The sequence below is a fragment of the Phalaenopsis equestris genome, unplaced genomic scaffold, assembly GCF_001263595.1.
Source record: "Phalaenopsis equestris unplaced genomic scaffold, ASM126359v1 Scaffold000094, whole genome shotgun sequence".
In the NCBI taxonomy this organism is placed as follows: Eukaryota; Viridiplantae; Streptophyta; class Magnoliopsida; order Asparagales; family Orchidaceae; genus Phalaenopsis; species Phalaenopsis equestris.
This window is the reverse complement of record NW_018164536.1, coordinates 5,629,638-5,655,577: the sequence shown is the minus strand read 5'-3', so window position 1 is coordinate 5,655,577 and position 25,940 is coordinate 5,629,638. Positions and strand designations below refer to the sequence as shown.

Below are 25,940 nucleotides of genomic sequence, written 5' to 3'. Positions count from 1 at the left end.
TTTCTTTTCTCACTATTTAAGCAAATACTCATGCTTAAGCCTCAAAATAAATTTCCATATTTCATGATATCCGAAATGATATAAAATAGAGGAGAAGAGAAGAATACCTTTCCTTTTTGTAAACTTAAAGCAAAGAAAGAGTAAAATAGGCTTGAGAAAATCACTCCAATAGCAACCCACAAAAATTCCTCACGATTTCCAGCTTACGGCACGACAAATTCGAGTCTCTAGGATCTTCGAACAACAAAAGAACAAAGCTTCCTTTCCAACAGGGGAAACAAAAAGAAATCACCCTAATCGAATGAAAAATAGAGGTAGAAAAGCACCCGAATCTCCTTAAAAAAATCTCTCAAGAACTCTCTCAAAATTTTCAACAACCCCCAAGCCACAGAAGATGAGAAGAAAAGGTAAAAATGAAATTAGAAGAGATTTTGGCAGCACCTCCCCACTCTCAGAAATTTCGGCCAACCTTCAAGAACTCCCCAAATGGGGTTTTTATAGCAAAAGATGGAGGAAGAATACCATCCCTCACCTGGGTGGTGAGCCGAGCCAAGAGAAGAGACAAACCTCGCGTGGGGAAAGGACGACAAAGGCGAGGATTTGTCGCAGAGGAGCAGCTCGCCTGGCACGGCGTGGAAGCTTTTAGCCAGGGTTTCAGTGGGGACCGAAAGCTTTAGCAAAGAGAGGAGAGGAGCTCAGCGAGTAAGAGGACAGCGGAGATTCGCGATTTTGGATGCCAATTGGGGAAGATTCGGTTCGGCTAGGGCATGCTACCGGGAAGAAGGAGAGGGCTCAGGCCGGCCTCTCGAACGGGAAGAAAGGGAGCCATGCGATCGAGCGAACCGTGGGATTAGGGATTTAGGTTTAGAAAATATATATATATATATCTATATCAAATTTCATGCGATTTATCCATGTGCGGCGCCCTAGCAAGATGGGTGTCCTCCTTAGGTAATTTTGACATTTCGGACGCACCGTCGCGGTCTGTTTTGCTGTCAGAGGTCGTTTTGACGAATTTATCGATTTGCGTGCAATTTTCTCGTGTAAAAAATATGACAATATGGGTGTCCTTTCCTACCAAAATTGGTGTCCCGGGTTGGCACAGTCCAATTTGTCGTTAGAGGTCATCCGGAGAAGTTCACATTTTCGCCCGTCTTTTGGGCTTAATTGAAGTTCGATTTCGTGCAATTTTGTGAATTTTGTGCATTTTGTGTGTGTATGTGACGAAAAAGTCGTGACGATATTTTTTTAAGGCTTAGAGTCCTATTAGGAGCTTTTTCCTTGAGTCTTCACAAAATAGCCCATAACCGCTCGTTCATAAGAAGATGGTATTGTGCCATAAATGTTGGACATCAAAGGAAAATAAGAAGTTTCTAGAATTTCTAAAAGGGTGAGTTTCAATTCTAGTTTTCTAAGATGGTCAATAGGAACTCCTAGAGCTAGATCCTAAGACCCTAAGGAAAAAGAAATGACCTAATAAATGAGATCAACACGGCTGTATCTCCTTCAAGGTGTTGATTGTATCTTCCCCTTTTATTTTCCCCCAACCTGTCTCTTTTACTCCCCTTAGCTGCCGACCACTAAAGCTTCTCCCAAACCATCACACTACCGCTGCAGACCATTTACAACCCTTCTCACTTGTTGCCCCTACAGTTCCGCATCTTCCCCTCACTACCACATGCAATCTGTTCTTGTCATCACTCCCATCAGCCGTCCCGAGCCACCTCGCTGATCTCCACCACCCATTGGAATATATTTAGGAGTGTTTACTTGTGTCGTTTTGTATTTGTGTTGTTATTTCTGTTCAAGTCATGTTGTAACCCTATTTTAATATTAATGAAAGTTTATTTTTTGTATTTCCACTATTTCCCCTACTGGTTTCGATATCATATTTCCTTTCCTGTTATTTTCTTTTTCCTGTTTTTGCTATTTTAGGATTCATATAATGATTATTTATAGCTCATTTTAATATTAATAATACTTTTCTGCTATTCTGAATTTTAATACCCTAGCTGCCGGGTCTCCTCTGTCAGGGAGGTCCGACTGAATCTCCCTTTCTACAATTGGACCTCCTCCTGTCGGAGCTAAAATTCTTGCCCTAGACGCCGGAAATTTCCTCTCCCTGTAGGTCCTCCTCAGCCACTCTACACTGGCGGCCTTCCCCCACTTCTATGTGCGGTTTTGTTTCTCTTTGAGATGCAGACACATTGTCATGGTGACATTCCTAAAGGTTCTCATCGTGTTTGATCTTCAGTATGGGGTGTCTCTGTTCCCTGTGCCGTTACCGCGTGAATGCTTCAAGTTCATTGACGTGCCAACTGATCCGGACATTGATCTGCTCTACTGTGTTCATTTGGATGGTAGACTCGGTATATGGATGCAAAAAAGGAGAACAAGTGCATATGCTGTATACAATGGAAGAATTGATGCCCTCCATTGGCACTTCTAGTCCTTCCCCAACAATTCTTGTTGTTGCTCTCTGCCAATCAGAATCTGTTTTTCAGAATGTTGGTAGGATTTCCATTGATTCTTCATTAACATCTTCAATTGTTAATTCTTTGACATCTTTAAATGTATTTGGAGGGATGGATATTGTTGCAAGGGCGACTTTGATCTCCATCTCCAGTGATGGTAAAATCTGGAATTGACTTCTGACTTCTGAGAAAGCAAGCACTATCGGATTGGGTTCTCTAAAGTTGAACAGTGCTGTTGATGTGAGAGAATGGTCCCATATGGATACATAGGTGGGCTCCTTCCTGCTGTAATAACTCATTTATGAGCACTTTGATAAAATTTTTAGCGACATAAAATATACCCCAAATTTTGGATTTCTCGAATTTCAGTCGAATCAATTTTATAAAATTCTACGCGTCAAGTCGATCAATTTGATATAAAAGCTATATATAAATTTTAAGTAGATTGGAAGACAAAAAAACTGAAAGTAATAAGTTTAGTTCATTTGATTAAACCCTTAACTATCCTTAATCCCACATTGTTACTGTATCAACCGCCTTACTCATGTGATATTAAGCCTAGGCTTTTGATCGAAGGGCTGGGATTCTTATTCCAAAGCTTCGAAACCCTTCCCCTTTCCTCTCGGTTACGTGTCGTGTTCCTCTCCCCCTTCTAATTCCCCTCCCTGTTCGATCACGCAAGCATCCAAAAAATTCCCGCGAGAAAAACTACGATCCTACACTGTACCACGGGCATGATCGGTAACAAGCGGCTCGCGCCTCCCTGTTCGATCACGCAAGCATCCAAAAAATTCACTGTACCACAGGCATGATCGGTAACAAGCAGCTCGCAAAGTGCCGCAATCAGCATTTTAGGACTTTGGGGTGAAATCGGTGAGTACGAAACCCTTTTTCACGCTATTTGAGAAATTCATTTCCTTCCTCTTATTTCCATTTTGAGATTTGTCTCGTTTTTCATGCATTCATTTTCGATAGCTGTCAGAGGTGCCGATTTTGTGCCGAAAGTTTCGTAATTGGTTTGTGAGTTTTATAGGGGGCTTAACACAAATCAGTAAAAGGGGAAGAGAAGATTGAGAAGATAGGAAGAAGAGAGAAGATATTTGACAGCTTTGTAAAGACTGACTTATGTCGAGAAGCCTATTTGAAGTAATAATGTTATTTTTCTTGGTTAAATTACTTGATTAGTCAAGATATTCTGAATTTTTATTTCGTTTAAGATTTTAGGTTAGTTACCTAAGGTGACGAGTTTGATGCAAGCGTGTGGGAACTTGTGCTGCGGCTACGTAAATTTCAGGCTGTTAAGATCAAATTTTATCCAATATCCAACTAATTACTGAAGTTTGAGAACTTAGTGTGGCATCCAAGATGAGTAATTACATTTTAAAACTTAGTAATTTTTTTTATTTCAGATTGTATGTTTGAGTTTGTGTATACTATAGTTTAGTTAGATTATTCATATTGTCAGATTAAAAAAAAAATATGCATGACAAAAAAGATGTACAAGATATGCATGAAATGTATGATATGTAATAGACATGATATGTAAGATAAACATGATAGACATGATCAGAAACATATATGCATGATAAATATGATAAAAAAAGTTATGGATAAGATAAGAGATATGCATATTACAAAACATATGCATGATGAATAATTGCACATTAGAGTAGATATATATGTTAGTAGATATATAAAGATGTCTCATAATAATGTATGATGTAAAGAATGAAATATCTTATATATGAATGCTTGTATGTACATGTTCAGAAGAGGATTTCACCCTCTAATGGTACAGACATATGATATCAGTGTACCCGCGCACGTAGAGTTTTTCTACTTTCCCAGACAATTGTGATGGTTAGATCACTAATCGCTGTGCCGATGGGATAATATAGGTCAAGAAAGAGTTGACTGGTGCTAACCTTCCCAGACAATTATGATATTTATATTGTTGATCGCTGTGCCGATGGGATAACATCGGTCAGGAGGCAGGTAAGGGTCTTTCCACCCTAAACATTTATGATTTTTACATCACTAATTGTGCCGACAAAATCCAACATGACAATATTAGTCAAGAGTGTGTTGAGTTTTGTTGACGGTGACCTTCACAGAGACAGACGTGTATTTAAAGAGTATAAAGTAAAGTAAATGCATTAAGAACACTTAAGTATTTTTATTTTAAAAAAATCATTGATACATGCATTAACATATTATCAGATTTCTTATAAAAATGTGAAATACTAACATATTATAAGATTATTTATAAAGATATAAAAGACCAACATGCATATTGCATTTCTTTTCTTCGAGTTATTGTAGTTTGAGAGTGTGATTACTCTTAAGTTATCTCTAGATAACTCATTATGTTGCAGTAATAGTATTTTTAGGTTTTAGGCATTTGAATAAGATAGGAAGAGAATCAAATGTATAAATAAGACGAGAATAAAAAAAAGCAAAAGGAGCTAAAGAAAACGACCATATTACGCTTCATCTTATCATGCATATATGATGTCGACTACGCTCGAGCTCAGTAAGAAGAATAAAACAGGGAGCCATAGAGGATAAACCGAGCCCAACAGGAAAGGGCAGACAGAAATAGAATTCCAGCCAAAATTGAGTCGAACAGGTGGAGTCAAAATAAAACACAATTTCAACTCAACTAAAACCAACAAAAGGAGCAAAAACAGATAACCCTCCAAGCCAAACTGAGCCCATGAGCCCAGATCTTAGACAAAACCAAGCCCAATATAAGAGCTAAAGAAAAGAATACAATTAAGCCAAACCGAGCCCAGCAAAGGGGTGGAAACAGTAGAGAAATTTCAATACAATTTAAGCCAAACCGAGCCCAGCAAAGGGGTAGAAACAGTAGAGAAATTTCAGCTAAAATCCAACCCGGAAGGAGCCAAAACCGAACCCAGCCTACCAAATGGGAAAAATAGAGCCATCAAAGTCAAGTCTCATAAAACCTCATGTCTCAAAATATTACACCCAACATTTATTTCAAACAGGTAACAGGAAACAAATAAGTATAAATGAATCCCTAAAGCCAACATGTCTAAGCATTGAAATGAATTCCAACATTTACTTGAACAAAAATAATGATATAAAGAGTATTAATATTTCATTTCTAGCATATATTCCAGATAAGCAAATATCATCACACAACAACTGGAATTTTCCAAAAATTTCCTTTATCATGCATTTCGAATCAGAAAGAGATCTAACTTAGAGAGGATTTCGACAAAGTTTCCCTTCCTAAAAGCTTCAGAAAACAACAATCCACGAATGCTCCACACTCCCAACGCACGAGAATCTAACTTAGAGAGGATTTCGACAAAGTTTCCCTTCCTAAAAGCTTCAGAAAACAACAATCCACGAATGCTCCACACTCCCAACGCACGAGAATCTAACTTAGAGAGGATTTCGACAAAGTTTCCCTTCCTAAAAGCTTCAGAAAACAACAATCCACGAATGCTCCACACTCCCAACGCACGAGAATCTAACTTAGAGAGGATTTCGACAAAGTTTCCCTTCCTAAAAGCTTCAGAAAACAACAATCCACGAATGCTCCACACTCCCAACGCACGAGAATTTAGTCTAGAAAGAATTTCGGCAGAGCTTTCTTCCCTAAAGACCTCAAACAGTAAAACCACAACCTCCCTTTCTCTCAAGAAATTTTCAACAACCCAAAACAGTACACCAGAGACCCTTTGTATAAGCAGAGAAGAGAGGGGGATAGCCACCTACCAGCCTCACTGGTTGGCGAATCAAACGACAAGAACAGAATCGCCACAGTAAAGAGGGAGACGGTACAACCTCGAGAAGGGGAAGACTCGACCAGCTCGTCCCTTGCAATTGGAGAGTCGAAGAGTTTAACGGTAACGCGAAGAAGGGGAAGAGTCAAGAAAGGGGGAAGAGATTACCTCGTGGATCGTCCACGGGAGCTAGGGCACGCGAGGGGAGTGAGACGAGCGCCGCGGAATCGAGCCATGTGACGGGTCAAATGGGTGTTTAAGTGCGCGGGTAGAGGGGTAAATAGGGTTTAGAATTATAATTTTAATTTTATAAGTAATAAAATATATAAAATATTTAATATTTCTTAAAAATAAAATTCGTTTCGTACATTTTATTCGTGCATCAAAACATAACAAAATTCGTGTCTTTTTTAGGTAATTCTGACTTTCCGGACGCGTTAGCGCAGTCCGTTTCTTCATCGGAGGTCATTTTGACGAATTCATCGGTTTGCGTGCAACTTTCTCGTGTGCGGAATTATGACAATATGGTTGTCTTTCCTAGCTAAAATTAGTGTCTTGGACGCGTTGACACAATCCATTTTGCCGTCGGAGGTTGTCCAGAGAAGTTCGCATTTTTACCCATCCTTTAGGCTCAGTTTAGGTCCGATCTTGTGCAATTTAGTGAATTTTGTGCATTTGGTGTACATGTGTGATGATAAAGTCCTGAAGTGGTTTTTCTAGGGCTTGAGATTCTATTAGGAACTTCTCCCTGAATCTCCACATGATTGTCCTTTACCACTCGACCATAGGACGATAGTTTTGAGTTCATCAATGCGATACACCACAAAAGAAATAGGAAATGGCTGGAATTTCTAAAAAAAGAGGGTCTCAGTTCTAGTTTTCTATTCTAGTTTTCTAAGATAGTCAATAGGAACCCCTAGAGCTAGATCCTAGGATCCTAAGGAAATGATGTAAGTATTGAAAATGAGGTCAACACTCATGTACCTTAACCTGAAGTGGCTCGACTAATTTTCTTAAGTCTGGTCATGATTTAAGTATTGAAAATGAGGTCAACACTCATGTACCTTAACCTGAAGTGACTCGACTAATTTTCTTAAGTCTGGTCATGATTTGAGTATTTATTTTATGTGAGAAGCTTACCCTCTTGATCATGATATTATTTCACTTGTTCCTGAATGATCATGTTTATATTCTTTTTGTGTGGACAATGCGATTAAATAAAAAAGATTATAAGTATTTAGGAGTTTATGTAAACGAGCAAAAATATGATGCTTTAATGTTATGCAGTCTTTGTGTTGCAAGAATTTTTTTTCTTTAAAGCTTATTAGATGAGTATTGCTATCTAATCAGATAAATCTGCTTGTCCCGATGACAAATTCAATTTTTTCTTGGAGGCCAGTCGGAGATCAAACACGGTGTGCTTGCAGCTTTATGCAAAGGAGATTGAATCATCTCCTGGAGCTTCTGCTGCAGCTTCTATCCTTTCACGTAACTGGAACAAGGATGGAGTTTCTACATGTAGGACTGCTCAAACGAAGGTCTCTTGAACGCACTTAATGGCTTAAGATAAAGAACATTTTATGTCAGCTTTTCATAAGGTTTTTTATGCTTAATGTTCTTTTTCAATTTCATTTCAGGACCTTATTTGGAAAGTTTGTGCATGGAGAGATTTAGTGGTGAGTGAGCTCATCTAGAAGCTTATTTCTGGTGATTAAGCATGGTTGATGGTGGCTCTCTTATATTGTTTTTTTTTCTTACAATATCTCTTACTATTTAAATTTATTGCACCTTATTTTTTAGCTGCAACGTGATATATGGTTTTACCATGGAGGTTTTAAGTATATCTTTTAAAGCTTTATATTTACAGATCTGTTGGGATGTCTATTTAATTTCAAAATTTTTAAAGGTGTTTTGTGCTAAGCTTTTTTTTTAGGCATACCAACCAAGATGTGGAAATGATAGCAATGCACTGTCAGGTTGTGCTCCAGTCTCTTATTACCATAATTTGGATTCATGATTTTTTTCACATTTGCATTCCTTCATACTCCAGGAGCTCTCAGGGTTTAAGGTTCATTAATATAAAACTAGCATGAGATGAGCCAAGAAACGCCCTAAAAATTATTCATTCGGAAGGATAATATATAAATCGTTAAAATCTGAATTCAGCAAGAAATCTGTAAACTAATATAAATTTCTATAGCAATTAAGATTCACACCTCAAGACATAAACCAGTACTTAGGAAACTAGATAAGATATCAAATGGTGCATACAAATCAATCACAAAACAAATTACATGGTAGAACAAAAGATTAACAATTTAAAGATCTAGGCCTCAAGCCTATACAGCAAGAAACATTCCTCAAGACTTGCAAAGAGTTTGAAGATTCTATATCCAGCAGTACATATAAGTACTGATAGAAAATTACAATTTTATTAAACTATTGAATAAATTGAATATTGCTAGGGGCTCCTATTTTTAATTAAAAGATACAAAAAAAATAATTCCTTAGAATGCTCCAATATTTGATGAAATTTTGCATCAAATTTTGATCCAAACAATAGAAAAAGAAAATACTTTCTGATCCTACTTGTACAAAAAGAGCAAGTTTCCTTGCCCACTACAGAGCCCGGATTGGAAGACAACAGCTACCATTTTCTTGCTATTGTGCATTCATTGCAAGAGTCAGTTCCCAACAAAATTTGGAGGCGCAGTTTTGTATATACGGGAATCGGGCATATTAAGATACATAACAACTACCTAAATTGCATTCCTAATGAAAAGGGATGATTATATACACCACTTAAAACTTTACTATTTACAAAACTAACATTCAGATTATTTTTTTGGGCTACCAAACTAATACATTATGTTTTGATAAAAATGAAAAATATGGGTTCATGGATTCTGATAATTGAGTGAGAATTTGAAAATTGGATGAAATAACGTGCTAGATTTGTAAATATCAGTGTTTTGAGTGCCATGTATGTAATTATCCCATAAGAAAAGCAGTGAAGCAAGTGTTAACTAGCACCAGAACATTAATTGGAGACGAAGCGGATCCCAAACGGGAGGCAGTGAATAGTCAGCGGTAGTAACTACAGTAGCAAACAACAATAGTTAAGTATAGTAATAAAATCAGTGAACACAGGAAAACTAGTGACTTGAGCCAAAACCAAAATAGATAGCCAAACCAAACTATTGTAGTTTCTAGAGAGCACAACTGTTCTTGATTTGATCAGCACTATAACCATGATTTATAAGAAATAAATTAGAAAAATATTAACGTAGACTTAACTAAAATAATATGAACACACTTATTATTTGCTCTGAATAAAAACCTTTCAGATTTGCATTACATTACCTTACCGTATGATGTTTTTATTAATTTCAAGGCCTTCCTAGTTATCAGGATACACGGTAAGGCTGTATTGCATTCTTTTCTAAGCACAAGTTAGATTCATGAATGTTTCACATTTCTACATGCCATCCTATGAACTTATGGAGAGTCTATTAACTTCATAGTCTTCCCAGTGATCAGATTGAAGATTTCTTGTATATTTTCATTTTTTTTCCTGTTGGACAAAAGAGCAAATTCTTTTCATTAACATAAATAAATCCTTACAATTATAAAAGTTAGTAGAACCACAAGAGAGAATCAGTTAAAGAGATGCAAACTTAGGGTACGTTTAGGGCAACTTCTTTAATGCGGTGCGTTTTGAAAATGCCAAATGGGCTGTTTGGAAAGCATGACATGACGGCTTTTAATAAAAAGCTGCATAATATTGATAAGTTGGCTGCCCCAAGCATTCGGCGTTTCATTTGTTTGCGATTACCTAGTTGCCCCTCTCTTCCTATCCCTTAGAGCGACGACGTTGCCTAGAGTTATCTTCTTCCCTTTTTTTTCTTCATTGTCTGGCACCTGTGGCGAGGGATTGCCGACATTTACTTCCTTTGATCTCCTTCAACCTTCGATACCTTTTACCCTTTACCTGCAATGTTTATTTTGGGCTGCCTTTTTGCTGTGGTTTATAGTATGTTTTGGTCTTCGCGGTTTGTGATTTGTGATTTGCAGCTTTACTTTTTGCAGTTTGTGGTTTGTAGTCTCTTTGCTCTTTGCAGTATGTGGTAGAAGAAAGGGATTTGGAAGATCCACATTTCGTTTTTTTTTTGTGAACTTAGGAGAAATTGGTTTGTGGTCTCTTTGCTCTTTACAATTTGTAGCTAGAAGAAAGGGATTTGGAGTTGAGCTGTTTAGTTTGGTTATGAGTTTCTTTGCCCTTTATGGTTTGTGGTTATGAGTGTCTTTGCTCTTTGTGGTTTGCGGTTTGTGGTTTTTTTAAATATAATTTTTTTCAACTTCTTTTCAATGGGTGAGGAGTGGAGTTGCCATACGTGCTCGGGTTGGGTCATTTAGGTTGTGCCTCTTTGAGATGAATTTCAGTTGGACTGGTGTGGTGTTTAGGTTGGTTTTGAATTATGCTGTCAATGGCAACGATGCATGTGTCCTGAATTTAGTTTATGTTGGAGGACGATGATCACCTTTTTACTCTTATAAATTTCTAGACAAATTCTCTAGGAATGAATTTGAGTTTGGATCTACTAAATAAAATAGTCTGTTTTTTTGTATTAAGTTTAAAACCTTCATGACATCTGTTTTAGATGACTTTGAGTTTGAAATAGTGAGGTTTCTTATATTGCTCTCTTTCTCATTATGGTGTGATGATGGTAATGATGTGGTAGTGGTGGTGTTGGTGTGATGGTGGTGTGGTGGTGTGGTAATGATGTGGTGGTGGTGGTGCGGTGTGGTGTGGTGGTGGTGGCGGCGTTGGTGCGGTGTGATGGTGGCGGCGTTGGTGGTGCGATGGTTGTGGTGGTCATGCGGTGTGGTGTGGTGTGGTGGTGGTGGCGGTGATGGTGTGGTGATGTGGTGGTGGTGGTACTATGGTTGTGGTGGTGTTGGTGCAGTGATGTGGTGGTGTTGGTGTGGCTGTGAATCCCTTGATAGTCTGGTGACGTGGTGATGTTGGTGCGGTGGTGGTGGTGGCTCTATTTAAAAAGCGTTTTAGGGTGCGCCCTAGGGTGAGGCATAAGCCCTTGTTGGTGCGGTGGTGGTGGTGAACGGGGTGTACGCCCCACCTCCTAATCGAATAAAAAGGGTTGAAAATCCTTATTTCTAAATACTTGTTCGATTCGAGCCGCACACAGTCATCCCCCTTGCAGGCACTCTACTTCCTCCATCGTACGCAGAGTTCAAACTTGACTTTGAAGGTTTTCTCCTTCGACTTCTGCTTCTTCTTCTTCTTCCTTCAACTTGTTCGTTCATCTCCTTCGTACAACTACTGTGCACTAAGCTACCGTTTAATCCTGCACTCGCATCGGAATAAAAAGGGTTGAAAATCCTTATTTCTAAATACCTGTTCGATTTGAGCCGCACACAGTCATCCCCCTTGTAGGCACTCTACTTCCTCCATCGTACACAGAGTTCGAACTTGACTTTGAAGGTTTTCTCCTTCGACTTCTGCTTCTTCTTCTTCCTTCAACTTCTTCGTTCCTCTCCTTCGTACAACTACTGTGCACTAAGCTACAGTTTAATCCTGCACTCGCATCTTCTTTGTCCTCTTCATCCCATCCACGTCGTCTTCATCCCGCACGTATGCGATCTTCCTCTCGCACGAAGGCTTGGATAGGGCACACCCGCATTGTCTTCTCCCGCACTCGCCTACATTTTCTCTTCCGCACTCGCCCGCATTATCTCTCCCACAGTGGCGCAGCCAGTGAGTTTTGCTATTTTTATGCTTATATATGTGTCTTTTGTGGTTACTGTAGCGTAGAAAGTAGAAATAGTAAAATTATGAGACTTTAATTATCATTTCACCGTAGTCGCAGATTTTTTTTTTGGTTATTGTAGCTCACAAAATTGACTGTTGCATTTTTTTTTTTATGATTTCACTGTAGCTCTTATAGGGACCACAATTTTTTTTCCTTTCATGTTAAAGATGTACTAGAAACCACTCTTGCTACAATAAACCGCAATTTTTCTTGTATGCAATTTGCTAGAGGTGGATTTGATCTGTTTCTTTTTAATGTGTTAGGTTAGTGAGGGCAGCGTGTGGGTGGTGGGTTGTGTCTCCGGTAATAGTCACACTAGTAAGAAAGGCTTTGCATGTCAATATACAACAAACATATCCAATGAAAAATATTTCAGATGTAAGTTTTGCAATCAATTCTGTAATGGAACAATAAACAGGATAAAACATCTTGCAGACACACACAAGAGTATTAAGCCATGTACTAAAGCCTCTACTGAAATTCAAGAGAGATGCAAGAAAGCATTAGAAGAAGATGCAAAAGTCAAAACATAATGTGATAGCATCTTAAACGATATTAGAAGCAGTGTAATAAATATTAGTGAAGGTCAAAATACTACAAATTCATCAATATTTGACTCTTCGCAGAGGCCACCTAGAGTTAGAGGTCTAATGGATTCTTTCACTATAACATTGTCGGCCGTTTTTTTTAACATAAGCAAGGAATTCTACTCTAAATTCAAAGTGGAAAAAAGATGAAAGAAAAGAAGCATGTTGGGCAATCGGTAGATTTCGCTATTCTGCCGGATTGGCCTTTAATGTTGCCAATGACCCATATTACATGTCTATGTTTGAAACAATTGCTAATTTGGGACCTGGTTTAACTCCTTCTACAATGCATGAATTGAGAGCTTGGATACTCAAAGATGAGGTTGCTACGATCGATAAGATGTTAGAGGGCATAAGAAGGAGCACATTTTCTGTCCGGACTCCTGACTTAGCTTTACGTGCCGCGGAGGTTATTTCTGAGTTATTTTCAGGTTATTTCTGGGTTATTTTCAATAATCATGAAATAACCCAAAAATAACCCTTGGTGGAGGTTATTCCTGAGTTATTTTCAGGTTCTTTCTGATTCTGGGTTATTTTCAATAATCCTGAAATTATCCAGAAATAACTCAAAAATAAAGACCGCGGGTTATTTCTGGGTTATTTCAGGATTATTGAAAATAACCCAGAAATAACCTGAAAATAACTTAGAAATAACCTCTGCGGCACGTAGAGCTACGTCAGGAGTCCGCACAGAAAAATTTGGCCATAAGAAGGCATGGAATAAATATATGGGTGCTCAATTATGTCAGACAGTTGGACAGATGGAAAAAGTAGAACTTTAAATAATTTTCTTGTGAACAGTCCAATTGGGACTTTTTTTCTTAAATCTGTGGATGCTTTTAATGCTATAAAAAGTAGTGAGTTATTATTCACTTATTTGGATGACATGATTGAGGATGTGGAAGAAAAAAATGTGGTGCAAATTATAACAGATAATGGGCCAAACTATGTGAATGCAGGTAAAAAAATAATGGAGAAAAGATAAATATTTTTTGTACATGTGCAGCATATTGTATTAGCCTAATATTTGAAAATATTGAAAAGTTGAAAATTCACGAGAACACACTTGCTAAAGCAAAACAAGTTATAATAAAATTCATTTATGGGCATGCATGTGTTTTTGGTTTGATGAGATCTTTTACAAAGGAGAGGGAACTCCTTCGTCTCACCATCACACACTTTGCTACGACATATTTGATCTCTCAAAGCATTTACAAGCAGAAGCAACCACTTCAGGCAATTTTCTTCTTAGCAGCTTGGTGTTCTAGTCAATTGTCAAAGAAGATGAAAGCTATAAAAGCTCGAGCTGTTATTTTGTATGATCCTTATTTTTGGAGGCATCTTGTTTATTGTATCAAAAGTGTTGTGCCGCTTAGGTTGATTCAGAAAAAAGGACAGTCATGGGTTTGGGTAACGAGTTAATGGATTTAGCAAAAGAAAAAAAATACTTTTAATTGTGGGCATAATGAAAAGAAGTATGGACATATTTGGAGGAGAATTGATGCATGATGGGGAAGTCTAACTTTATAAACCACTACATGCAACTGGTTATTCTTAAACCCTCAATTTTACTTTGAGGATAATTTTTCTAATGACGATGATGTAAAAGAAGGATTAATTGTTGGTGTGGAAAGAATGTTGAATTATGAAGATCATCTTAGAGTTGATATTCAACTAGACTTGTATGATAATTTACGAGGAGATTTTGGGATTAAAGTTTTTATGGATTCAAGAATGTTGAGATCTGCTGATTAGTGGATGAGATTTGGTGGGAAAATAGCTGAGTTTACGAATTTTGTGATTTGAGTTCTTAGCCTCACGTGAAGTTCACCAGGTTGTGAAAAAATTAGAGCACTTTTGATTCAATAATAATTTTTTTCTTTCGTAAAAGTTAAAATCATTATTATTTGCTTTTATGATCACATCTTAAAAATAATATTTTTTATCTTAGATTCATACTAAAAAGAGGAACAGATTGGAGCACAAGAGATTGAATGCTCTAGTATATGTAAGATACAATCTTTAGATTGAGGGAGAGAAGTATAAGAAGGAAACAAGTCTCTGATTCAATACTGATAAATTACTTAAACTCTGATGATGAGTGGATTGTTGGGAAAGAAGATCTAGTGCTTCCACATAAACCTTTTTGGATTAATGAAGACGAACTGGGCTTTGATGTTGATGTAATCAGAAATATGGCCACGACAAATGCAAATGAAGAATCACAAAATACTACACAAGGAAGAAATGATATATTTATAACATATTCTCATAGAAGAAGGAAGATGAATGAAAGAACAAGTTTAATATTTATATTTTAATTGTTATTTACATAAATATGCATTCTTAAATTTTTATGGAAAAAAGATCTTAAATATTTACGAATGTCATTTTATTTGTGTTTGTAATTTAGGCAATAATGATAAGGAGAAACAAATTATGAATACACATGAGATTGATCTAGATGATGACTTCCATGAAGTGGACAATAAATGCAGAGGGTATGAAGGACCTAGTTGCAATTTGGGAACAACTGAACTATTGGTGAAGAAGAAAAAGATTTTGATTATGAATTTGAAGAATGAATAACCTTCAAGGATTGAGATTAAATGATCATAAATTTATTTTTTTGCTCAAACATGTTTACTTATTTTTATCTGTTTATACTTTTTTGGTGGTTTTTTTTTAGTATCTTGAAGATTTTAATCCTAGAAGTTTTTCTTTGTTTGTGTTTAATTTTTTTATTATGCACAAATAATTTATTGTTTTTCTTAATATTATATTCCTTACTTTTTTATACTGTGGAGCTTACGCCTGATGTTTTGGGGCTTGCGCCTCACCCCATAACAGCTAAAACGCCTCGCCCAATACCTACGCCATTTAAAACATTCGGTGGTGGTGGTGTTGGTGCGGTGTTGGTGATGGTGTGGTGGTGATGTGGTGTGGTTGTAATGATGTGGTGGTGGTTTTGGTGTGGTGTGGTGGTGTTGATGTTGGTTTGGTGGTGATGGTGTGGGTTTTAGATGGTAATATGTGTTTTCATGTTTTAAACTTGCGTTGTTTGCCACAAATTTAAGTTGTTTAGCTCTTTTTATGCTAGTAGTCGTGATGGGTAAGACAAAAAATCTGTTCATCTGTCGTATGGGATAAATATTTGAAACTAATGTTTTATGATCTTTTCCTAAAATAGGTGGAATTTGAAAATAGGCTAATCATCTATTTTAACAAGGAAGGATGATATAATATTATAAAAAATTCAAGGAAAACACGGGAAGAGAGTATAATAGAATACATTTGAAAAACAAATGGTATCAATTAACAAATGATTGGAAAATATGGAAAGGGTGAAAGTGATGAGCCACGGGTTTGGGTTGAGATTACATTAAGTGAACCATCAATGTTTAGGAAAAATGATGGATTGAGAGATTGGAGGTAAAATTTATTATACAACCACTGTCTTTCACTTTTTTATGTCAATTTCAATTACATCACAACATCAACTATCAATTAGTTTGTAGGTTATGCCAACTGCCAAAAGTGCAAGTTCAGTTGCATTGATCGTGAGATTGAAGAAAAGTTGGACTATATATTTGGTGGAGTCGTGGGCACAAGTGATCATGCATGGGCACAAATAAGAGATTGCATGCTAGTAAAGCTGAGTATGTACAAACTGCTGACTCAAATGAAGGGTCCAACCATAACCTAAATGAAGTTGGATCTATTAGTCGATACAAATGTCGTAGTGTTGAGAAAAAAAAAAGGATGGTGTGATTTTGATTAGAATACGGATTTCACAATTAATTATTTCATGTACCAATAGGGATAACACATCACATGCAATTTCTATTTAAATAGTTATGAGAATTCTGGAAGAAACTCCAGAAATTTATGAAGACACGTCGTTTCACTTTTTTCCAATGAAGTTTTAGATGACCCAACTGGGAGAGTTTTTTATGTTGATGACACCTGACCACAAAGTTAATTATTTACGCTACTTTCATGACAATCGAGAAGTTTGAATCTTATTACTTGTGTTGAACATCTTTATGTTTGATTGATATGAGGACATTTTTTATATATCAGCAGAAAAATCTTTCATTACTTTTGAAATTTTCACTGCCATGACTTTTTTTAATGCACTATTTGCTAAGTCAGTGTTATTTATATTTATTAGTTACAACAACAATGAATAATATGGGTAGAAAAAGACAAGAAAAGTTAAAGCTGTATTATGATTAATGTATGAGTATTACAACTCATATATTGCTCGGACTCCTTTAATGACATCCACGTACATGGGCGACAAATGGGTTGGAGAGTTTTTTGTGGGTCACTCGACAAGATTTAACATGTTTCGTATTATATATGTCATATTTATTGATGTATTAGAAGAGTTGCACAAAAATCATGGTCTCCATGACTCGTCTCGGATGACTTCAAGAGAGGTGTTAGCCATAATCTTCTTTATTTTATCACAAAATGAGTATATGAGAGGAGCCATGAAATGATTTCAACACTGTTCATAAATAATCTGTAGATGTTTTTTAGTCTATTTGAATAGTTTGATTAGCTTATCATCAAAAGTTATTCGACCCTACATTCCAAAGCATCCCCGCAGAGATTTCAAAAGATCAACGCTATATGCCATATTTTAAGGTAGATTAATGTGTGTTCATCTTTTCAAAATTTATTTATACGCAATAACTCTAATACCTTAGATAAATAATTTAGGACTGTGTGGGATAAAATAACAAACTCTATATGAGATAAAGTAACAAACACTATTAATTAAGTGACAAAAGTTGTCATTGGAGAAACAAAAGTAAAAATTTCTATAAATAAAAATAGTTGATGGTGAAATAATAATATGAAAGAAATAATAAAATATAAAAGGATATGTTATAAAAATTGGTTTAAATCTAAAAACTTAGAGAACTAGGAAAAATATAAAATTATCTATAAGAAGTCTAAGAAATCTATATGTGACGCTAAATATTCTGCTTTTAGTAATCTTTATAATATATTAGATATTATAAATGGTGAAAATTATATGTATACATTAGTCAAACAAAGAGAGAAAAAAAAGTAAAGATTTAACTCAAGTAAAGTGTATTAAATATGAAAATCAAAAAGTATTTTTTTTAGAAAAGATATTCAACATATGCGGGTAAGTTATTTTGATAAACTTTTCAATGATATTTCTGAAAATATGATCGACCTTAGTGATCTTAATTTCATTATTAATAATAAAATATTTCATTTTTACCGTCACATTAGTAAAAAAGAAGTTGAAGAGACTTTAAAGAAAACTGAGGGAAAAAAGTCTGTAGGACCTGATGATATCTCAATTGAAGTGTGGAAATATTTAAGAGATTTCAGAGTTTTTTGGCTTACTAAATTATTTAATATTATTTTACAAACTAAAAAGATGCTTAAGGAGCGGAGGAAGAGTATTTTGGTCCCCATTTTTAAAAATAAAGGTGATGCACAAGAATGTGCAAATTATAGAGGAATTAAGTTGATGTATCATACTTTAAAATAATGAGAGAGTGTAATTGAACATAGTTTAAGGTGTATTACACAAATTTCTCATAATCAATTTGGATTTATGCCAAGCAGAACTACTATGGAAGCTATACATTATTGAGGTTAGATGGAGAAGTACAGAGAGAATAAAGAGGATTTACATATGATTTTTATTGATTTAGAAAAAAAATTACGATAAAGTTCCAAGAGATATCCTTTGGAGAGTTCTAGAGAAGAAAAGTGTTGATATGACTTGTATTCAAGTAATTAAAGATATGTATACTAGAGTTGTTACTTGTGTTTGAACAAAAGGAGGATTGGCCAAATATTTTCTTATTTTAGCTGGATTACATCAGGGATCAACTTTGAGCCCATATCTTTTTGGCTTTAGTTATGAATGCTTTTTCTGGACATTTATAGGAGCATGTACCCTGGTATATGTTTTTTGTTGATGATATCCTTCTTGTGTATAAGACTAAGGAAAGAGCTCAAGAAAAACTTGAATTATGAATGTCTGCTTTGGAGTCTGAAGGCCTTCGTTTGAGTAGAACTAAAATTGAATACATGGAATGTGATTTTAGTAGTAGTTGCTCTAGTGACAGAGTTGTAACTATGGGTGATCAAATTATTAAAAGGTGTGAACCCTTTAAATATCTTGGGTCAATGTTCAAAGTGATGGTAATATATATGGCGATGTTATTAGTAGAATTCAAGTTGGTTAAAGTTGAGGAATGCTTCAGGCCTACTGTGTGATAGAAAAATACCGCTTAGACTGAAAGGAAAATTTTATATGATGGTGGTGAAACCAGCCATCAGACTAGCTGATTTGGACTTGCAAATTTTATATATGTAATTTGGACATCATTGGAATTTAATAGACTCGTCAACTCCATCCCTTACGAGGAGGAATATCTTAATAGTTGGGTGAGACTTACATCCATGCCATCTAAACTAGGAGGGTCGATTGATTACTTTTCCAAATATGAAATATTTGAGTTCTAGTTTAGCCTTAACCTGCGCAACATTCCAAGCTATACGTTAAAGCATTTAGTATTTTAGTTGGAGCCTATGCAGGTGTTTAATTTCATATATTTGATTATTTTGAATAATTTTGCATGTTTGAAGGCAGTTTACATAATTTTGAAATATAAATTGAATTAAGAGTTGCTTTAAAAACAAAAGATATAAGGCTTAAAGTTATATAAACTTTTCTTATTTGAGCTAATACATTGATGAATGCATTTTTACTATAAGCTTTCAAAATATCACATTTCATTTGCTTGCAAACATATTGTGATTTTGGTGGCGATAAGACATTAAATCATCATTTTTATATTATAAAATGACATTTATATCCTTCAGTTTAGCCCCAATTTATGTATATTTAAATCAATTTGCAGCCCTAAGTTTAGACTCAATCAAGCTTTAACTCCAATTTGTGATGTTTCATATTTAAGTGAATTTGTCAACCCCTAAGCTTAGTCTCCAATCAACATTAACCTCAACTTATGTAATAAATAAATCACATAAAGATTTATTTGTATTAACGCTTAGATTTCTATTGGATCACTTTCAAATACAATCGGATCTTAGATTTTTAATTTATGTTTCCCTTTATTTCCATTTTTATATCATTTGAAAGTCCAAATAATTCATTTTTTCTTAAGAGAATTTGCAAGTCCAAGATCACTAGAATCTGGCTACCTCACGGCGGCTTCCCCATTAGGGGGTTGCATTGCGGGGTGCCTGTCCAGCCATCAGTCTATAATACTCGTTGGTTAGTGTTGTGAGACACTTCAGCTCGGAGAGATTGTTTAATCCTCTTGTCTATAAGACACATGTGGTCTTCACTTATCTTAAGAATGCAGAACTTTATACCGTTCCAATTAAGGCGATCGTAAATTTTGTCATAACATGTCCTCTAAATGCAATATTAATTAGATCATTATGACCACCAACAAATGTTTCCAGGGAGTTTGCAGAAGCAATATCACCATTATATTCTTCACCACACCCTTCACTATTTTTTCGACACCCTTTGTAAAACTTAAGACAACTCTCTCGTAATGAATGCACTTTCCATGAGCGTTTGAATCTGTTTCTTGAACATAGGAGAATCATTGGGCTTGGCAAAAAGCATGGGGAAACCTAGGGCACTTCCTATTGTCCATTCCAAATCCTCATTAGTTAGCACTTCGCGATCCATAACCCTAAAAATCACAAGAGTAAGTGTCGACATATAGAAAGATTCATATGATCGTTTTAGATTCTAGTGAGGTAGCCCCCTACTTCGGTGCTTTTGTCGGCATAGGATCTGCAACCCGCTGTTGCCGACATGACAAAGTCCCCACCAATCTACTGACTCAGACTACCTTTGATAGACAAGTTTATTGAGATCTTTTCGAACTACAGTAACAACAAGTTTCCAACAAAACCAGAGAGAGAATAAGCAATGTAAGTGATTCTGCGAATAGGAGTTGAAGTGGAATTGCGGTTTTACTAGAATAGGGAAGGATCACATGCAGCTTCGGTGGGTGATTGGAGCAGAAGGGCGACTTTCCTGCATTTTGCATCAGGGGCTTTAGTTCGAACAAGCAAGGCAGAGAAGAGTGGTTAGGGCAATGAGACAAAGGTTGTGCATGCGCTATAGTTAGGAGTAGGGAATTTCATAAGTCTCTGTATGTTGTGATATCATTGTCTCTTTCTCTGCTTGATCTAGTCGAGATTGTATCGGGAAGGCATGACACGACCGAGCATGTGGTTTGGAATTTTCTAAAGCGGGCGCAGAAAGTTGGATGGCGGAAATTAAAATTTTTTATATTCATTTTCTATAACTAATATTTTAGAAATGAAAGAGTCATTAAATAAAGTAAATTAAAGAGGTGTAGTTAAATTGACTTCATCACTGGTTGTCCAAAGCAGATGAACTTTTAGGATTCTCAAGAAGTTGAACGATAACACCTATAAGATCGACCGACCAGCGGACTATAATATTTTTACTACTTTCAATATAGTGGATCTGACTCCGTGCTACAAAAAACCAGAAATTTCGACATATGAGGTCGACTCTCTGACCTCATTTTTTAGCGAGGCCTATTTTTTCTTCTTAGGATTTAGATTTTAGCCTTAGGATTCTCCCCTTGATTATCTTAGAGCCTTAGAAATGAGACCCACCTCATTTTAGAAATCTAAACAACTTCTTTACCCTTTTGGAGTTCCGTATGTGTGATTCTCGACCTCTAGCACTTAGGAGGTTGAAACCAGTATGAGGAAACTCAAAAGAAGTCCCTATAAGACCATTAAGCCCTATGTTTGCCTTATACACAATTTACACATTCGTGTGCACAAATTTTGCAATTTGGACAGTCGACACGTTAAAATTGCAATTCACGTCACCAATGTCTTTATATGTTGCATGATTAATCGAAACTTAAATAAAATTTTGAAATGATCGATCGCGAACTCAGAAATTTTAAGAAAATCGAATTTGACGCGTTTTTCGACCCGATCGTCGAGAAGGCTGTCCGAACGACCTCAGATGATGAAACGGACTGCGTCGTTGCATCCGGAGTTTCGACTTTAGCCGGGAGAGACATTCATTTTGATATGGTTTCGTGCGGGGTCGAATTGTGTCCGAACTCCCTCTCTTCTTCCTTGTGAGGGTCCCGAGGTCCCCCTCTCCCTTGTGCTTTGGTAAAGCTTCCACCTGCCTCCATCTACTCTCCTCGCCACGCTCCCGCTTTCTCCTCGCCACGCTCCCGCTTTCTCCTCGCCATGCTCCCTACGTTGCTTGTCGTTTCTCGCTCCTCTTTTGGTTCGGCTCACCCCTCCGGTAATTCATGGTTTTTCCTCTCCACCCTTCCTCTGCTATAAAAACCCCACAGGGTGGGAGTTGTTCTGTTGGCCAAAATTCTGGAAAGGGTGGAGGTGCTGCCAAAATTTCATCTATTCTCTTTCGTTGGATTTTCCCTGCTCTGTTAATTTTGTGTGTGCTTCAGGTCTTTTGGAGTTCTATATCTTGTTTTTGAAAAGCTTGAGCAAGCTTTGATAGGTGGAGGTGCTGCCGATTTTGTTAGGGTTTGTGTTCGTTCTTGATAGGTGGAGGTGCTGCCGATTTTGTTGGGGTTTGTGTTCGTTGTGTTCGTTCAACCAGCTTCAAGAGGTAACTCCTTTCCCTTCTCTCTTCTTCAGTTGATTCATGGGATATCTCTTAGTAAATTTTGTACTATATGTGTTTGATGCAATGACAAGGATCTTCTTTCTGTTCATGCTTGGTATAACCTTTAGCTTTTAAGCCTTAATTTGATCATCGATCATAGAGTTGGTGGGGGGAAGTCCTTGACGCTTTCGTTGCATTGATCCATCTTGCTCTCCCTCACTTTCTCCCCCTTCTTGGCTTCATATTTGGATTAAGGTTTTGGAGGGGCTATAACTTATGCAGGCAGCGTCGAAATCTTTAACAGACATTAAATTATTTTTTTTCCTTAGTTTTGGTGTCACTGTTGTAATAAAGCATGTGTGATGGACGATGTAGGTATGAGTCAAGCGGGAAGTCTTTGCTTTTCATTATATGGCCTTCATACTAACTTACCAAGTAGTATGAGCACTATGGGGCTTTCAGATATATGATTGCTGTTGTTGTGAATTCAAGTTACAGTGGTTGTGGGGTTAGTTATTAATGGCATTGAACCCTAAAGCATAAGAATCCAACACTCTCTTTTGATATTGAGGGCCAAGAGCTACCCCTTGCTAGCTGTCGAATGGAGGGATAGGGCTGATAGTGATATAGTTTGAATTCCAGAAGATTGCCAATGCTTGAGCCGTAAATTTCTGCCAAGGTCTTTCAATGAGTTGATTGGACTAAGTGTAATTACTGGATCCCTCATGCATTCCATAAAAAGGGAAGTGGGAAATTTACATACATACCACACAATCCTTTACGTGTGTAACATATATGCTTTTATATTTACGTACCTGCCATCCAATGCTTATTTGTTTACATTTCTACCACCCAAAATTTGATATTCGCAATAGTAAATTACAGCATTTTGAGGATATTGTGGATGGTGTTTTAAGTTGTTATCCTATTCCATTTAAATTTCTTGATTCATATTAGCCGGAGGAATTATTTGTATTCTGTCGTTTACTTGAAGGATTGGGATTCATCTTTGGGATCCTTATCACAGCAAGAATCATGCAAATAATTAATTGTGGAAGCTAATCTTTATGTGTTACTTGACTATGGAATGCTTATTGTTGAGTAGGCTTGGATTAAGCTTTAGCTTTGTTTGCTTGTCTTACTTGGAGAAAGCGATTCCCCAATACATCACTTTGATTTGAATGCTATGTAACTTGTCGTTCTTTAGCCCTCGTCTGTTTCATAGCATATTTGGAGGCGCTATTGCGAATCTTTTAAGCTTTCCTTTTTTGTTTGATTGAGGTGAGCAAGAAGTCCTTATGCAGCTCAAAATTTTGAAAGTCTTATTTTATAATTGAAAGCTTCATTTTGAAAAATCTGAGATTTCTATGGCTTAGGTTTTATGTGGCTCGGGAGCTTTGTAGTTGTCCTTGTTTCTCCTGTAGCAGTTCATTATGTTTGGACGAACCACTGTCATTCGATAAAACCATTTCACCCGTTGTTTAGCATGCCAATTTTAAATTCATGCTAAGGTTAATCAGCAAATGCATTTAAGGTTTCAAGGTTAGGGGATAATTTCAATTTCATGAACTCCACTCATGATATTGTTTGGAGAGGACTTTAAACACTTTTTGAGACTGATTTGATTATTGTATTAAAATGTATTTGCTAAGGTTAAACGCTTTTATGCTAAGGTTAAACGCTTTTATGCCGATTCACTTGCAGTTTTGCCCATTGCTTGACTGATTTTTTTAGAAGTGGGCCGACCTCCTCTGTTGATTTGGTTTTGTTTTTTTTTTCCCTCGCAAATGGTTAAGTTTAAAAATGAGAATTTTTTATTTAATTTTTTGGAAAATACTTAAAAGATATTTAATGATTAGTGAAAAAAAAACTTAAGTGAGGGTAAAACACCTTAAATCACTTCAAGCTCAAGTTAAAGTATAGGCTTCCTAAATTTTATAAGCACACCTTAGGTGAGAGTTCGTTTACCTAATTTCAAATGAATGATGAAACTAAGTACTTGGTCTTAATTCAAGTTTGATTAAAACACTAAACATAAGCATACACCGAGATGTGATTCATAACTTTCTTAATTAAATGAAGTAGTGAAATTTTCGTCAAGACTTAACTTACAGTGAAACCCAATGCTCCGGGATTTGAGCTTGAGCCTTACACTCAAATCCTATTTACAATTGGGGACATTCCTAATGTCACATATAAATAACATATTCCTGGTCTTTTATATGTGATATCGTGTTTTGTTTTACTCATTCGTGATTTTTTATGATTTTAGGTTTTCTTATATAGGATTTTCTAGCAACTTGTTTAAGTTTCCTGCAATTTGCTATTTTTTTATTGCATTATTTACTTTAATGCACTTGTTAAACTCCTTGGATAGAGAACAGTAGGACATATTTTAGGAGGTACACCGGGCCCTTGAGACTCAACAATAATTATACTTGCAAATACAAAACATAACTAAACTTGAAGTCACTACAGTTTGGAGCTTGGAACAAGTCTTCGTGGGCAGCACAATAGAGAAGCAAGAGGTGGAGGATGACGATTTACAACAACATATCTTTTTGTAGTTTAAATAACAAGCCATAGGACTTCGAGGTGGTCTGCCTAATGCGACATAAATCATCACCTTATTTTTTAGACCTTTGCACAGTCAGGTTGTACAATCTAAGCCCTAACTCGTTTTAGGTTCCGAGATTGTCGTCCTTCCGAGATTGGCGGCCGATACGACGCAAACACTCCTATCTTTCAGGTCATTTGTATGATCGTGTCATGCAAATATAAACCTTAAATAATAAAACTAGCAGGATAAAACATCGAATAACATCTTCTTAAAATTGAAGTCAAACAATATAATAGTTTGGGAAGTCACTGAGGTTCTCCACAGGATCTGTGACATCCCCTACTTTTCTTTTCTTTAATTCAAGAAATAAAAGTTCCTATTTGGTCCCTTTCCCCACTTGACTTTTTTATGTCTAACTTTGGAAACCCCGAACTTTGAATTCATGAAGATAGATGCAGGATCTGTGACATCCCCTACTTTTCTTTTCTTTGATTCAAGAAATAAAAGTTCCTATTTGGTCCCTTTCCCCACTTGACTTTTTTATGTCTAACTTTGGAAACCCCGAACTTTGAATTTATGAAAATAGATGTCTCTGATCATTATCGAGAGTTCTCTTAAGTGACTTCAGTCATTTGAGAGGTAATTAACTATAGGAGATTGCCTCTATAGGGAGCTTTAAGAATTCAAGTAATATAAACCTTATCTAATTTTTAATATTAGATAGGAGAACTTGTCGGTTAACATAACAGTTCGCAGACCAGACAGATGTTATAAACTTTGTAGTTTATTTAATTGAGTCTCACTATTAAGTAATGTGTCTATTTCTCGGGATAAGTGCGTTACTATATTTTTTCAAAAGGAAGAAGGAAGGTAATTTTAACGGCTGACACAACCCTGGGAGACTGACACAGGGCTCACCTGGGCTGAATCGATTGGGGAAGGTTGAACCGATTAAGCTTGGGGTTGCAAGGCCACCCCTTTGACTGGGTTAGGGTTGCCGCCTAGTGGGATGGTTTTCCCCCCTCCTAGCTATTTACTTTATATA

The 25,940-nt window shown here is 36.4% G+C and overlaps 1 protein-coding gene across 1 annotated transcript in view; it reads left to right on the top strand.

The window, feature by feature from the left end:
* LOC110020151 (protein RRP6-like 3) overlaps positions 1 to 25,940 on the top strand; it is a 121,998-nt gene that overhangs the window by 58,843 nt on the left and 37,215 nt on the right. Inside the window, exons 7-8 of the mRNA XM_020718152.1 lie at positions 7,583 to 7,770; positions 7,870 to 7,908. Coding sequence (XP_020573811.1) covers positions 7,583 to 7,770; positions 7,870 to 7,908 — 227 coding nt within the window. The remainder of the gene's footprint in view (positions 1 to 7,582; positions 7,771 to 7,869; positions 7,909 to 25,940) is intronic.